Source organism: Taeniopygia guttata, chromosome 24 (genome assembly GCF_048771995.1).
Source record: "Taeniopygia guttata chromosome 24, bTaeGut7.mat, whole genome shotgun sequence".
Lineage (NCBI taxonomy): Eukaryota > Metazoa > Chordata > Aves > Passeriformes > Estrildidae > Taeniopygia > Taeniopygia guttata.
In genome coordinates, this window is record NC_133049.1 from 4,129,388 (window position 1) to 4,145,713 (window position 16,326).

At 51.6% G+C, this 16,326-nt stretch overlaps 2 protein-coding genes across 16 annotated transcripts in view; one reads left to right on the top strand and one right to left on the bottom strand.

Moving 5' to 3' along the window:
* The first annotated feature begins 777 nt into the window (after positions 1 to 777).
* SCN3B (sodium voltage-gated channel beta subunit 3) lies at positions 778 to 9,638 on the top strand. The gene is made up of 6 exons (XM_002192630.7): positions 778 to 1,355; positions 2,738 to 2,901; positions 4,690 to 4,915; positions 5,755 to 5,893; positions 6,894 to 6,990; positions 7,412 to 9,638. Exons 1-5 carry the CDS (start codon positions 1,301 to 1,303, stop codon positions 6,955 to 6,957), a joined length of 648 nt encoding a protein of 215 aa, XP_002192666.5. The 5' UTR covers positions 778 to 1,300; the 3' UTR covers positions 6,958 to 6,990; positions 7,412 to 9,638.
* Positions 9,639 to 9,641: 3 nt separating this feature from the next.
* GRAMD1B (GRAM domain containing 1B) overlaps positions 9,642 to 16,326 on the bottom strand; it is a 139,118-nt gene continuing 132,433 nt past the window's right edge. For all 15 annotated transcript variants that reach the window (XM_030290876.4, XM_072918244.1, XM_072918243.1 and 12 more), the window contains one exon: positions 9,642 to 15,691. In XM_030290876.4, coding sequence (XP_030146736.1) covers positions 15,602 to 15,691 — 90 coding nt within the window. In that variant the 3' untranslated portion in view covers positions 9,642 to 15,601. The remainder of the gene's footprint in view (positions 15,692 to 16,326) is intronic.

Sequence of the window (16,326 nt, forward strand, 5' to 3'; positions counted from 1 at the left end):
ACCAGCCCAGCTGAGAGCCTGAGTACAGCTGCAGCTGAATTTTCTGCTGCCTGCAAATGTCTCTGGGTGGGTCTGGCCACCTGCACGCTGAGTTTGGCACTGCCAGTCACTCCTGTGACATTCTCTGGTGGGGCTGCTCAGGTTTAATTCAATAGATTGTGCTGTGTGTGGAGCTGCAGAAAAGAGCACATGTAGCAAATGTTTCATTTCCCCCTCTCTGTCCACTGTGACCTTCAAAGCTGGAGGAACCCTCCAGGGCACGATGGCTCCCGTCCAAGGAGAGAAAGCCCAGCCTGCTGCTAGCATTAAATTCCCTGGAATCAAGCAGGAACATGAGGCGAGAGGATTTCCCAGTATTTCCCACTGTGACCTTCAGAGCCGTGCAACTGTTAGTATTAAACCTATTAGCAGCAGAGGCCGTTCTGTGACCCCGCAGGGATAACTCCCCCCATTTCCCCCCCACCCCTTGGCTTTTTTTGGAGGCAGGACAGTGATGCTCATCTGTAGAGACTGGACGAGGAGCAGGGGGTACCAATGGAAAGAGGGGAAATTCCGATTTTGGGAAGGAAAGCTTTGCTGTGAGGGCGGTGGCAGGGCATCCAGGGAGGTCGTGGCTGCCCTGGACGTGCTCGAAGGTTGGATGTGGCTCGGTGGGAGTTGTGCCCACACATGGCAGGGGGTGGGACCGGCTGAGCTCTAAGCTCCATTCCAACGCCTTAACACTCCGCGATGATGTGATATCCTCTGTGTGGTGCCTGCAGCCAAGCTGGGCGCTGCCTGCGGGACCACCGGAGCCCCGGGCTGCTTGGGCTGAGCCGGGAGGAGCCGGGCGCGCCCGGGGCCGGGGGAGGCGGCCGCGCATGTGCCGGCCGTGCCCCCCGCCCGGGCTCCTCCAGCATCCTCGGCATCCTCCTCCTCGGCATCCTCCTCCTCGGCATCCTCCTCCTCGGCATCCTCCCCGCCGGGCGCTGCGCTCCGCCGCCCGCGGAACAAAAGCGCCGCGACCGCGCCCCGCGGAGCCGCTCCCGGTGCGGGGCACCTGCTGCTGCTGCTGCTGCTGCTGCTGCTGCTGCTGCTGCTGCTGCTCCACCGCTGCTGCTGCTCCACCGCTGCTGCTGCTCCACCGCTGAGCAGCGCCGGCCGCGCCCGCGGAGCCGCGGAGCCGCGGAGCTGTCCGGGTTCGGGGCTCGGGGCTCGGGCTCGGGCTCTGTCCGTGGTGCTGCCCCCGGACCGCGCCCGCCCGGCATCCTGTTGCTCCGGGAGCGGGCCCGAGCATCCCGCCGAGGAGCCGAGCGGAACAATGGCTGCGCTGCCGCGGCTGCTGTGCGCGGCCGCGCTCGCCCTGCTGCTCTGGGGTAGGTGCTGCCATTCCCTCCCCGCCCGGCCCCGCTGCCAGAAGGGAGGATGCTCCCTTCGCCCCTGCCCTCCGAGTCGGGCTTTTGTTGTCGGGAGAAGGGAATGAACGCTCGTGCGGAGTTGGTGTGGGTGTGAGGGAGTGAAAACACCTCAGCGCCGAGCACAAAGCATGTGCTGGTTCCTTACTGTTTGCTGTCGGTCTGGGGTTTGCAGCGTAATTCGACAGCGAGTTGCCTCGGGGAGGGTGTGCAGCCCATTAAGAGGTGTTTTAGTGCCGGTTTTCCGTGCAGTCTGCGTAAACCGGAGTTAATCAACCGATTGCAGCTGCAGTTTGATTCCTGCCACGAGCAGAGGTTGGGTGGTTTTGCCACATTCGATGTGCGTGTGCCTTCAGCCCTGTGTGTGGGTGCCTGTCTGTGTGTACAGATCTCGTTTTTCAGAGTAAAGCAGAATCCAGGAGCTTTCCCTTATTTCTCCCTGGAAGCTGCTGCTGTCCGTGGAGCTGGTAGTACGGGAGAACTGGAGCCAGGCTGCTTCCAGGAATAGTCCCGGGATAATATGTTGCTTGAGAGAGTGGGTTAATGGTGCCTCAGAGGCTGGGGAGGAGGGAGCAGCCAGCAAAGTCAGCGTCTGGGCTCTGGAGACAGCCTTGGACAGACAGAGCCCAGGATTGTTCAGCCCAGGGGACAAATGTCAGCAGGGATTTGGTCGGAGATGTGGTGCTGAAGCAATCCCTTTCTGCTCAAGCGTGTGGCTTCACATGCAAGGATTTCTGTCCTCTTTGCAAGAGCAGTATTTGAGAGTTGCCAGCCTTAGCACAGCTCTGATTGGAAGCGTTTTGAGCAGGAATGCCTGGGAAATCAATAACTCCTCCTGCTGCCAAATTCACTCCCGTCCAAGCCCCTCGGTTCCCAGTAGTGCCCATGGAGCCCAGGGACAGGAAGGGTGCTGGACCCTCCCAGTTTTGCTGAATTAAAGCATCCAGACCTTCCAACTTAGCACAAAGAGCGAGCTGTTCCTCCACTCTGGAATTCTGGGCTTCCCCTCATCCCAGACTGTAATTGCTGCTCTAACAGGAGCATGCCCAGCATGCATGGGAGGCAATGAACAATGCCTTTAAAGTGGCATTAATTACCAGAGAATGATGAAAGGCAGATGCTGAAGAGGTGAATCTGTGTGAAGAGATCACCCTCTGTTAATTATTCTGAATTATTAATATCTCAGGAGAAGGAAGCTTGGTAAAATTTGACATTTGAGACTTAATCTGTTATCTGACAGCGCTACTAGCAAATCAAGCCATTTTCCATTAGGGATATTAATGCCAAGATGTGAATAACTGATGCTTCTCAACGCTTCTTTGTCTGCTTCTCCTCTCCCCCAGCGGGATTTTGCTCCTCCGTGTGTGTGGAAGTCCCATCTGAGACAGAGGCTGTCCAAGGCACGGACATGAAGCTGCTCTGCATCTCCTGCATGAAGAGGGAAGAGGTGACGGCCAGCACGGTGGTGGAATGGTTCTACAGGCCCAACGGGGGGAAGGATGAGCCTGTATGTACGACTGGGAGCTGAGTCCTTTCCCTTTCCTTCCTTGCTTATCCCATTTCCACACCTGGGCACAGCACGAACTCCTGGCAGGAAAAGCTGGAATCAGTTGTTGAATTCCAACACTTGGATTGTAGATTAATCAATGCCAGTTTCCAGTCCCATTCCCTCAATACCTCAAGCCCAGTACCTGAGGATGTTAAATAAGATTGACCCTTGGTACCCTTGTCTGAATCAGTTCTGAATGCCAAAGCTGTTCTTTTGGAGGTGAAATAAATCTGCAGGGCAGGATTTACTTCTTTTTGCCTCAGAGAAAGCAGTGTTATCCCCGCTCCAGGAGGATCTCCGGGAGCTGCTTTGGATCCCTGTCAGGAAAAGGTAAAATTGATTTTCAGAGTGAATCAAAATGGAAATTGGACAGATGAGGAGCAGCTGCAATTCAAGAGAGAATGGTGAAATGGGAACTAGATAAAGGCTGAGTGCACGCTTCTTTCTAGCTATTTTACCTGAGTCTGAAGCATTAAATCAGTGCCTATGATTGAGCAGGGCCACAGAGGATGACAAATATTCTCCTTCTGTCTGAGAACTAAAGGGACCAGGCTAAGGAATGAGAGATGGGAATTCGCTTCCAGGGTCCCAGGGGATCCATTTGCCAGTGGCAACCCGAAGAACACCAACCAAAGTGAGCTGGGGCAGGCAGGGTCACGATGGGGAATGTGGTCAGGCAAAATGTCACACTCTCATATTCACCCTGCAGCACTTCCATCTCAGCTCAATACCCCAGGGCTTCCCAAAATGGGCTGTTGGTCTTCCCTGAGGATAGTCTGTGGTTCTTTCCTCAGGTGATCTGACACAGGCACATTGCTAGGCATGAAGGATCCCAGCTTTCTGTTCCACTGCTGATTTTTTGTGCCCACGTGCATCTGTGTTTTGCTGTGCTCCCTCTCTGGTGGAGATATTGGATTCCTGATCACTCATTTTCCTGTCTTTTGTAAAGTCACCTGATACTTTGAGGCAAAGGATGATGGAACATGAATAGCTGCTGTTACCAAGGGAGCTCAGAACATCCCTGAGTGTAGCTGGAGGGGGATGCTGCCCCTGGCTCGTGTGGTGCTGTCCGAGGCAGAGATTAACCAGCACATCCCTTTCTATTTCCTCACAGATCTATCTATCTATCTATCTATCTATCTATCTATCTATCTATCTAATAATCTAATCTATCTATCTATCTATCTATCTATCTATCTATCTATCTATCTATCTGTCTATCTCTATCTATCTATCTATCTATCTATCTATCTATCTATCTATCTATCTCTATCTCTCTGTCTATCTCTCTATCTATCTATAGCTATCTATCATCTATCAATCTATATATCTGTCTGTCTATCTCTCTGTCTATCCCTCTATCTATCTATCATCTATCTATCTATCTATCTATCTATCTATCTATCTATCTATCTATTTCTCTGTTTATCTCTTTATCTCTCTATCTCTCTATCTCTCTATCTCTCTATCTCTCTATCTCTCTATCTCTCTATCTCTCTATCTCTCTATCTCTCTATCTTTATCTATCTATCCCTCTCTCTATCTATCTATATCTATCTATCTATCTATCATCTATCTATCTATCTATCTATCTATCTATCTATCTATCTATCTATCTATCTATCTCTATCTCTATCATCTCTCTATCTCTCTCTCTATCTCTCTATCTCTCTATCTCTCTATCTCTCTATCTATCCATCTATTCCTCACAGATCTATATATCTATTTCTCTTTATTTCCTCACAGATCTACGAGTACAGGAAAACAAACCACGAATTCCCGAGCCGCTTCAGCGGGCGGATCCAGTGGAACGGGAGCAAAGACATGCAGGACGTGTCCATCACCGTGGTGAACGTGACCCTGAACGACTCGGGCATCTACACCTGCAACATCACCCGCGAGTTCGAGTTCGAGATCCACCGGCCGCTCTTCCAGAGCTCCAGGGTGATCCACCTCACGGTGGTGGAGGAGGGTAGGAGGTGTTTTGTGCTGTCACTGGCCGCGGGTGTTGTCACCCGGGGATGGAGTTTGGCACTGTGCCGGACAGGGCTCCGAGCTTGGCAGCGACAGACGCGGCTCAGGAGGAAAAACCTGTGGCTTGTTTGATGGCTGGAGGCGCTTTCTGGGCCCAGGCTGGTTGTGTGTGAGTGTGGGGAGGCACGGTGAGCCGGGCACAGCTGGGCACAGCTGGGCACAGCTGGACACAGCTGGGCAGATGTTTCCAGCTCCTCCCGTGGCGGCGCTGGATGTTTCAGCAATGCCTTTCCCAGGGAGCCGCAGCATTTCCTTGCTGCTGCCCACTCCCTCCTGGAACAACGACTCATTCTCCATTTTGATACCCATCTCCTGCTTCTCCTCCTTCCCTTTGTGGTGCTCCTGAGTCCTTCTGTTCCTCTCGGTGTTGCTGGGCTCGGTGCTGAAATCCCAGCATGGCACAGACAGTACAGGGGATTCTGCTGCTCTGGGAGATTCAGCCCTTGGCTCTGCCCTTTCCCCTCCCTCTCCCCACCAGCACCTCGGGGTTTTGATCCTTTACAAAGCACTGGCGGCACAACAGAGCCGAGTAACACCAGCGAGGGGACACGGGGAGGAAACAGCGTGAAGATGAGATAGGTGAGCGAGCCGTGAGGATGTGGGGGCTGTGTGTGTTGGATCCCCCTGGGATCCCTGCCTGGTGCAGGTCCCTCTCTTTTGCCTCCTCACGGCCTAAAGGCACCTGGAGATTCTGACAAGGAAGGATGACACGAGGGTGGAAAAAAATCCATGGAGCTGCATGGAAATGATCAGGGGTTATTTTCATTTTATTCACAGCTGGAGAAGACTTCACTTCTGTCATCTCAGAAATTATGATGTATATTCTGCTGGTCTTCCTCACGCTGTGGCTGCTGATTGAGATGATCTATTGCTACAGGAAGGTCTCCAAGGCAGAGGAAGCTGCCCAGGAAAACGCGTAAGTGTGGAACCCCTGGAGGTGAGATCTGCCCTGAGCTCTCAAATGTGTATAGACCCATGCTAGTACAGGATAATCAGGTCTAAAATTGGTGATTCTTTCTTCCTGATGGTTGAATAAATCATGCAATACTAATTCCCTCTGCCTGACCTCATGTACTGTAAAACCCCAAGGAACTGGTTCTGTACCAGCAGCAATCTGTGCCTGTGGGGTGTCCACAACATGGGACAATACCCTGTGCAGTTTGCCAGAAATCCTCAGTAATGTCGACAAAGTGAGTAGTGATTAAAACAGGCTGGAAGACTGCAGGAAGACTGAACTTTGCTATGGCATGGGCTGGTTGGTGTTTGACACAGAATCACAGAATAATGAGGTTGGAAGAGCCTCTGAGATCACCAAGTCCAACCCATGCCCCAACACCTCACTAGACTACAGCACCAAGTGCCAAGTCCAGTCTTCTTTTAAACACATCCAGAGATGGTGATTCCACCACCTCCCTGGGAAGACAATTCCAGTGCTTTATTATTCTTTCAGTGAAAATTTTTTCCTAATATCCAACCTAAACCTTCCCTGACGTAGCTTGAGACTGTGTCCTCTTGTTCTGCCAGTTTGCACTGCCCAAAGTCCTCGCAGTGTTCAGGAGCAACAAGACTGTGCCCCCTTGCACCACACACCAGGTAGGGAGTGAAAAGTATTCCAGGTTTGGACCATGTGGAGATGCTGTCCTGGAAGGTCTGGCTTCATCCTGCCCTATTCCCATCTTTCCACACACTTGGCTCGGATTAGAGCACTCTTTGTCCATGGGAAGGCTGGGCTGGGTGTGTAGGATTGTGGAGCAGGGAAGCCTCGGTGTTTGCTCCTGCCTATGCCAGAGTTTCCCTCTGTGAGCATCTACAGGTGACGTTTGTTACCTCAGAGATGCTTCCAGGCACTCAGCAAAGGTGAGTTTACCCAAACTGGGCTTTACATTGTGTGCTTTCCTCCTTCCCTCTAACCACAGGACAGACTATCTCGCAATTCCATCAGAAAACAAGGAGAACTGTGCTGTGCCTGTGGAGGAGTAGCAGAGGGGAGGCAGCGGAGTGAACGGCACCAAGGTGGGTCATGAAGAAGTGGTGACTCCTTGTGTCTGTCCACCCCTCGCTTCCTTGTGCTGGGGCTGGAGACTCCTGGAGCGTGGCAGAGCTCCTCTGGAGCTTCCCCAGCAACCTTAGAAGCCATACAGGTGTCTTTAGGTGTGGGGTGTACTGGTGTTGTTTGAACCCCCAAACCAACTGGATGTATTTATGCCTCATTTACCTACTGCTGTGGAATTGGGAATCTTCACTTTCCCTGCACAAGGGCAGCTGTGCCCGTGCCATGAGGACTCTAAGGTCTCTGTCTCCAAAGGAAGGAGTTTGTGTGCTACAGATTAAAATCTGGATCTTTTACCCTCAGTTCACCTCCCGTCAGTTCCTGTGCTAACTCTGTTGCCCTCCTCGCTCCTGTGAGCTCCAAGAGGAATTGTCTCCCTTGCAGGGGCTCTGAAGGCAGAAGGACCACGCCACGCCAGCAGCTTTGAGGGGGAGCTCTGCGCCGTCGGGAGGAACACGGGCAAGTGTAAATTCTCTTCCACTGGCCTTGGACTCTGTACAGCCTTGACTTTGGTCCTGGGACCCATCTGAGCTGCCAGCCCGCTGCTGAAGGACTCCTCTGTGGAAGCATGCTGAGCAAACGGCACAGGGGTGGGCAGCACAGCTCCTTCCCGGATTTCGGTTCCACCATCACCTCAATGGCTTCGTAAATGTTTCCTGTCACTTCCTAGCTGCTCTCACCACCACCTTTATTTGCTAAATACGCTTCTTCTCCACTGCAGAGGTTCAGGGTACATATGGCACGTCGCTCTGAGCTCTAGGACTGTGAACAAGGATCACTTAGGGGGTTATTCCACTATAAAATGTGGCCCAAGTGGTTTTTTTGGTGTTAAAACAGGAAGAATGTAATTAATGAATGAAATCACTCTGAATTTTAGGCTGTCCATGCACAAGCAGAGTAGGGTGAGGACTGTAATGCACTAAAATTAGATATGTATAGTAGGAAGCACAGATCCCTGTGCCACGCTCACACTTTCTTCTGGAGGGAATTGAGAATACAGATCCTGAAGTATTCCTGCTTTGGGAAGCAGGATGATGTAAGTATGAGAATCCCCTGTATCCCCCTCATTTATCAAGTGTCAAACTCCTCATCCCCCTCCACCTGCCTGGCACAGCAGGTTTGCTCCTGGAGTACACAGTGGGAGGAGGAACCTGCAGCAGGACAAGGTAGGGGATCCACCCTTTCCTGGGAAACCCCAAAAAGGAAGGCAGCCTCATGCTGGTAGGCAGGAGAAATAAATAGGATGAAAAGCCCTCACAGCTTAGTAAAATGGTTGTAGTTTTATAACTGTGATGGTTCTCTGGTGCTGTAGCAGCACCATCTAGAGGGACAGACAGAAACCACCCACTGTTCCCAGTTAATCCTAATTCTCTCTTGAGGTAATTAATCACCAGTATAAATAGTCTGGATTTATCCTAAATGACCCGGTGCCAAGGAATCACCCTGGAAATTCCATCTTTCCTATGCAAACATACCTTTTCTGAGGATTAAGCAGAATAAAAATTGTTTTCTGCCCTTCAATGCAGATCAGTTGAGCTCAACAGCTGGGATTGGAAGGGGGGAAAAGCAGAACCATTGGCCAGGGTGGGATTGTGCTGTAAAACCAGGTGGGGAAGGTTTGGGTTTGTTGCATGGCAGAGTTGTGACATCCCTGCTGCACTGGAGCCTGTGCTGCTTTGCCAGAGTTGACAAATTCTGCCCCATTTGTAAGTAGTTCCAACGTGCTCGTGACTCCAGGCATGCTCCCCACCCACGGAATCCCCTCTGCTTTGTTCTGCTGCTTTTTATGTGTTCGCTAAAAACACGGAAATTACCCCATTTGTAATTCAGGCTCAGGCCAGATTTCCAACTGGCACTTGCTCAAAACCCTTTTTTTAGAGTGGGTGTCAACTTTAGCCAACTACTCCAGTGCAGTCTTGGTAGTAGGACTGCTCCCAAAGGCAGAGCCAAGCCTGGCAAGGGGAGCTCATTTTCCAGATGAAGTCTGGGCACCAGTTCCCAAAAAACGTGATATCCAAAAGGGATTTCCAAAAGAATATCCAAGCAGCTCCTCTTTGAATTCAGCTGGATGTCATCTTTCTCCCCATGCCGGTTTGCCTGGCAGAATCCTGAACTCAACAGCGGGACTGGGGGGTAACTCTGGGGTTTCCAGCACTGAGCCCATGGTGAATTTTAGGACACCTCTCTCCCACTCCAGCTCTGCTCCTCAGTCCCTGTGAGCCACAGACAACGCTCTGGTGTCATACTGTTAAATCAAAACAGGAGTGAACCCAAGAACTTTGTGAGAGCTACCTCAGGTGGTAAAGAAGGGCCGTCCCCTTGTCCTGCACCTCCCCGTATCCCACAGGCATCTTCTGGATGCTCTTTTTTTGTGGATAAACCTTTCATTTTTCCAGTTCCTGCAGACAGAGGTGACCACTGCCACATGGTGTTCCAAGCAGGAGGTGCAAAGTTCTGCTGAAGAATCCCGCAGGGAAAAAAAGTATAAAAATTTAAAAATTGGTGATTTTTCAAGACTTGGAAGAGACAGTCCTGGCAAAGACTCTGTGTATGTTTGGAATGAGAGAGGAGACTTTGCAATAGGCAGGATAATAAAAAGAACAAAGAGCCACGCTGGTTGTTGGATAGATTTTTTAATTGATACCGTACTTCCATGGTACTAACTACTTACACGGAGTTTGGCTGCAGAGCCTGTACAATTCCTACATTCCAGCACGTACGTTCCAGTATCGTTTTCAACCGCGGGTTGGTTTTATTTTTTTTTGTGTGGTGGTTTTTTTTTTTGTTTTGCGCACAGCGCAAAGTTTCTGACAGTCGGGACAACTCCTAAAACAAACCCACAATCCTTCCCCCACCCACCCCAGAGTCACCTCAGCCATCAGCCCCCTGCTCCCCGGGCTCTGGAGGGATTCCAGCAGGGAAGCACTCTGGTGGTTGTAGGCTGAGGAGAGCAGACCCTCCTTGATCATCACTTGTGCACAAGAATCACAGGAAACAGGTGGGGACAACACGCCCCAGGGTTTTAGCAGCTTTCTCCAGCCCTGGAGCACGCGGTGGGAGATGAAATCCCACTGGAATGGTGACGCCCCAGAGGTGCCACGGCCACGCCAGGCTGCTCGTGGGAGGTTGTGATGCTGCCACTGCTCTGCTGCTCTTCCCTCCCTCCGCGTCCAGCCCAGAGCCAGGTCGGTGCTTCCATCCCTGCTCTCCAAGGGCCATTTCCCAGAGGTGGGAATGTGGAGATGAGGATGACGTGCACGGCACAGGCTCCACCTCCCTGCTGGATGGAGCTGTAACAGCTGCTCTCCCACACCCCAATTCCACTGGGATGCACATCGGGGTTCATTCCCTACCTACTGGCGGGGTCGGGGTCAGGGAAGGTGGCCTTTAACGTTAGCAATGGAATTGGCCTAAATGAGTGAGGTAACAGAAACGGCCAGAGGAGGAACCCCCCCGAGCCATGTGCAAATATAATTCCTTCAGCAGAAGGAAGTCCTTTTCCCTACTGAAAAACAAAATAAAATAAAACACATTCACTTGAAGAGCATACAGACTGCGGGAGGGGGAGGCAGGCAGGGACAGCACCAGGTCAGACCATCTATGACACAGGTAATGATTGTCCAGCAGCAGAGGGGGCAGGGGACAGGGAAAAGCCAGAGCAAGCACTGCAAAACGTGTGGGAGAGGAGGAGGGTGTGGCATGCCACGGATCCGTGCTAAGAGAAGCCCATGCTGTCTGCCTAGACCTGGCCTTGAGCACAGCCACCCAAGACACGAGAGTATTTGGCCAGTGTGCACATCCAGAAAAAGAGAGGTTTTATGGCACAGAGACTCGTGCTGGAGAGACTGCAAAGCACAGAGATCAGAGCGTGCCTGGTGGGGAAAGGATGGAAAATCAGCACAGGAACCACGCTGGCACAGGTGTCCTGTGAGCCACAGAGATCAGAGTGTGTCCAGTGGGGAACAGGCTGAAAAATCAGCACAGGAACTACGCTGGTACAGGTGTCCTGTGAGCCAGAGAGATCAGAGAGAACAGGAACCACCCTGGTACAGGTGTCCTGTGAGCCAGAGAGATCAGAGAACAGGAACCACCCTGGCACAGGTGTCCTGTGAGCCACTTCCCTCGGGGGCTTTGGTTCCAGAGTCTTTGTTCTGAACTGTGTTTTAAGCAAGCCCTAGCAGGTATTTTTGGTGGTGCTGAGACTGAAAAGACAAAGCCAGAGTCCAGGGGGCTGTGCCACGGACCGTGCCAGCGGCAGCCTGGCAGAGATCCGTGGGCAGAGCCCCTTGGAGCTGAGCAGGCAGTGCAGAATCTGCTGCACTGATCTGTCAAGAGCTGGGGGTGGCAGCAGCTGCCTGGGCAGGCAGGACAGAGCTGTCCCCCCGAGGCAGGCACTGCTGCTTTAAACAGCGATTTTAAGGCTGATTTTCTGTGTAAGGTGGAACCAGGCAGCTCCAGCTGTAAATCAGGAGTTTGTTTCTGTGCTCCTGGGGAGAGCAGCTGCTGCAGCACACCAGAGCAGGTCCAAATAGTCTCAAGTACCCTGACCAAAAGTGTCTCTAGCCACTCTCTGGAAAAGAAACGTCTACCTTCCTGCATAAAGGTAAGAATAAACTCCTATGTGACTACAGGACAGTGCTGAGGAGCCAAGGAGGCTGAAAAGTGTGTCCTTATCTACACCCAGGTGAGCTGCTGAAGCTGTCTGGTAAGGATTAGCACTCCAGGATTAGCATTCCTAGAGGGGATCTCCCAGTACCTGCCCTATTATCTCAGAGGCAGTTTTGTGCCTTCAGGGCTCTAAATCCAGCAAAGCCTTGTGCTTTGAAACCTTTCCCTCCCAGCCCAGGGTCATACTGCACTAGAGATGTTTCCTGTGCCTGAGGTTTCTGTTTTTAAGATCAGAATTATCCCAGCAGGGTCAGGTGTCACCCAGCAGACAGGGAGAGGTGTAAATGCAGCCTCTGTGTCACACAGGCAGCTCAGGGGACATCATGTGCCTCTCTTCTCCCAAAGGACTCAGGGAGGCAGGAAGGGTTCATGGCACAGTTTTGTGACTGAAGAGTGCCTGGAGTGCAGAGCACCCAGAAAAATCTCATTATCCTGTTAACCACAGCTAACTCCTCCCCACTGCAAGTGCCTCTCTATCTCTATTTCCCCTTTTTACCATCTGGAGTGTGCAGGCCCAGCAGTGCCCCTGCCCTGGGCAGCTCACCACCTGGAATAACCTGGTTTTTGGTCCTTCAGAGACTTCACAGGCAGGTGCTGCTGCAGAAAGCTCTGGTATCTGCTCAGGGAATGCCTGCTTGCACAGCAGCTATCCAGAACTCAAATCCACTCATCCCAGCTGCCAGAATTCCAAGATAAACTAAGCTAAGGTGTGTATTTATCAGGGGTGAGGTTGTGCCAAGGTAAGATCAGTGAGGATGTCACAAACTGGTGGATCAGAGCCTCCTGCTCCCCCTTCTCCCTCCTCCCAATAGGAAGCACATTCCCTGGCAGGAATTAGCCTACAAGCTGTTGGCATTACTTTTGCATGCTTGGCTGGAGAAATGCCTTTTAAAAAATAAAAATATTTTTTAAAATCCCTGGTTTTGTGGTTGTTCAGATCCTGCAAATCAAAGCCCAGCAGATGTGCAGGTGGAAGGGTCAGACTGGGAGGGGAAATGCACCTGCTGTGGGAAGAATCCAGGGGGATTTCTGATGAGTGAGCAAGGGGAGAAGCAAAGCCCTGCTGGGGGAAGCCAGGCTTGGCTGTGAGTGCTGTTCCCTCTGTAACATTATTCAGGCCTCTCACTCCTAGAAAGTGTTACTGATCCCTCCAGGAAATGTAATCCAAAATTGTCTCTGGCTCCAGAAGGAACTGTTCAGCGGCAGCTTATTCCTAACCCAGCTTGCCAGAGAAGTGAAACCCTCCAAGGTTTTCTTTAAACCCTCACCCTCAGTGCCTTAAGACCTTGCTTTTCCCCTTTTTATTACTACTGTGAGAAATGAAGAGGCAAAACAAGATTGTGAATCCCATCCCAACTCCAAACCAGACTGGCTGCTGAGTGGGAAGAAGAAATAACTAGAAAAAAACCCAAAGGCCTCAAAGAGAAACCTCCCTCAGTGTGAAGGGCACTGCAGCACCAGGTTCTGCCCTTGTGCTCTTCCTGAGGGATTTCACATTGCTGAGTGTCAGGATAGGTGTCAAACAGGTTAAAACCCCACTTTAATGTGCAGGTAGGACAAATTTCAGTGCCTGGCCTAACACTGATTTAACAGAGCTAGTGCAGCTCTGTCCCTGGGGCCCGGCCTGAGGGAACATCCCGAGGCTACAGCTGGGAATCTGCAGGATGAGAAAAAGGGTTCTTTGCCTGCCTAACAGAGCAAATGTGAGCAACACACACTGATCAGCAGCATTTCTCTGTGACCCTCTCTGATTTCTCTGTCTCCAGGGGGAGCAGACCCCACATCCCAGCTCCTCTTTCCTGGCAGGCTGGATCCCAGGGCTCCCTCTGGGTCGTCCTGCTTGCTGCTTGAAATTAAATTCTAGAAGAGGGGAATTCCAGCAGCAGCAGGGGAGTTCTGTGTGCTTAGTAATTGTGGGAGTGACTAAAAGGGGAAAGGGGACTCTGGACAGTCTGGCAAGTCACAGTGGGGAAAATGAGCCCCAGAAAGGCCTTTCCAGGCCCTAGCACCTCAATTTCATGGTACAGCAGCCATTTCAGCAGCCTCCCTGGAAGAAAGTCAGGGAGCAGTACAGTAGTCAGCAGCATTAAATTAAATAAATAGTCATAAATAGCCTTTACTCTCTGGTTTTCCCCAACTGGACTTTGCTTTCAGAGTCTGGAATGTTTTTGATAGCCTGGCTCCATCCATGCTCCTGCACATGTGAGGCATGTGGAGAAATCAGCAAGTTACTCCTGCATCCAGTGCCTCTCCCTGGTTGGAAAGTGGGAGCTTAGAGGGTTTTCCTCAGGCTGCACTGAGGATATTCTGTGCTACAGAATGGTGTGAGACCAATTATTCATCCTGGAGGAGCTACAACTGCACCATTTCCAAACTGGGAATGTGCAGCTGCCTCCCTCCTGCCAGTCAGAAGGTGGAAAAACCCCAGTGCTGGACAAAGTGGGACTCATATTCCCTGACCCACCTGGCTGGGGAAGAGGCCAAAGCCTTTATTAAACACTTGAAGCAGCAGCCTGCTCCCCCACCCCAGTCCCTGTGGAGTTTGTGCATTGCACAGCACAGCACAAGCTGCCCCTCGTCCCCATCTGGCTGCTAATGGAGTTTGGAATTATCCCCCAGAACAAGTGAAAATGCACACTGGGTTCTTTTTAGTGCAGCTCTACGACCTGGCTGCCTCCCAGGGCTGCACTACCCAGCTGATGGAGACACCCCTCAGGTGCTCACAGCCAGCTCTGTCCTGCCCCCCTTGGATGGGCCCTTTTTCCTTTCCTCCCCGGGACCCTCCCTGACCTCTCCTGGATTTTTGGAAGCCTTGTTGCTCCACAGATGCTGTCATGTAAATATCCACAGTGATGGCTGTTGCTGCATAGATACAATTATGGAAATTTATCCCAGGCAAGGAAAGGAAGCTGTTGTTTTCCCCCCTGTTTCCCCCCAGATTTTACAAGACAAGGGCTGGGTGAACAAACAGGGGAGAGATTTGCTGAGCTGGGTAGTGGGAGTGCTTGCAAATCAATCCTAATTTTGGTTTTCTGTTGAAATTTGGGTCCTCCCACCGTGGTGATTCCAGCACCGATGCAGACCTGCAGCACAGGGGTGGCTGAGTGGCAGGGGCCCAAGCACAGAGAAAGCAGAGAACAGGGCAAGGGGACACTGTCACAGGTGCCACTCACCTGGGAGGCAGACACTGCCCTGGCTCTCACTGCAGCATGCAGGGCAGGAGGCAGCACAGGGGGGTTTGTGGAAGGGATTGCAGCTCTGTGCTTTGCTCTCTGAGCCAGCCTGGCCACCCTGACAGCAATTCCTGCTCCCAGGAGGGGCCTGCCAGGGGGATCTGCCCTCCACAGAGCCCCAGCAGCTCCCCCTCCTCTCCAAAGCAGTTTTGCAAGGGATTGACTGTGACTGCCAAACCTCTGTGCCCCGAAGGCAGCACGGTGAGGGAGGTGACAGTGTCCCCTGTGGGAGATCAACAGAGTGAAGCAGGGAACCTCCATGCAGGGAGGGGATGGGGACGGGCAGGGGGGGCACTCACACTGATGCTTCCCTTTCAGACAACAGAAACAGACCAGACAGACAGACAGACAGACAGGAATATTACAGAGGAGCAGTGCACGAGCCCAGGGAGCAGAGCTGGGCACGGCCCTGAGCACACCTCAGTGCTGGGAGAGCACAGCCCTCCCACACACACACCCCCCACACTCCCAGAGACCCTCCAGTTCAGCCAGTGTTGGAGGTCGCTCCTTCCCCTCTTTAGGCTTTTTTTCTTTTTTTTTTTTCTCTTAAAATCTGTATATAATATATATATTTATATCTGTATATATATATATATATATATTTATATATATATTTATATATCCTATTTACACATATTGCACACCGTCCTCTGGCCTCCTGCATTCCTGCCTGTTAATGGAAACGTTTCCTTTTCTCCTCTGGATCTGACCCGAAGTCCCGGGACCCGATGCCATTCTGGAGATTTATTAGAGAATCCTTCATCTGCAAGACAAGAGATTTCTCCACTGTGGTGCTACCCTAGAGGAGAGAACTTGGGGATTTCCTTTTTCCCTGGTTAAATCCATAATAGCTGTATATTGATACCATAAGTGTGGTTTTGGGCGTGGAGAGTCAGGGCTGAGATGCACAAATGGGGACTGGGAATGTGGGGCACCATTCTCCAGGAGAAGGGGTGAGCAGAGTACAGGGTAAGAATAAAGACCTGTGTGACCAGCAGGACAGTGCTGAGCAGCCAGGGAGGCTGAAGTCTGTCCTTATCTACACCCAGGTGACCTGCTGAAACTGTCTGATAAGGACATGGATTAATAGTCCCTAAGTTTTCTCTCTTTAGGGGAAAGCAGCTCATATTTAGAGGCTTTTGAGGGAGCAGCTCTCATTTTTGGCCTGTGCTCTCAGCAGCCCTTTGTGCATTTTGGGAAGCACAACCTGAAATTCCTGGACTTATAAGGGAGCAGCTCTCATTTCTGGCCTGTGCTCTCAGCAGCCCTTTGTGCATTTTGGGAAGCACACCCTGAAATTCCTGGCTTTTGTGTCCCCTTCCTCCCTGAAAGCTGCATGTAAATCCAGGGTTCAGCTCAAACCAGTTTGCTCTCCAAACTGGGATGGCAGATTAGATA

Bases quoted from the DNA above. Each gene is read 5' to 3' on its own strand.
- SCN3B (XM_002192630.7), top strand. From the start codon at position 1,301: ATGGCTGCGCTGCCGCGGCTGCTGTGCGCGGCCGCGCTCGCCCTGCTG. The intron at 1,356-2,737 runs GTAGGTGCTGCC...CCTCTCCCCCAG, and splicing joins GCTCGCCCTGCTGCTCTGGG to CGGGATTTTGCTCCTCCGTG. The intron at 2,902-4,689 runs GTATGTACGACT...ATTTCCTCACAG, and splicing joins ACGGGGGGAAGGATGAGCCT to ATCTACGAGTACAGGAAAAC.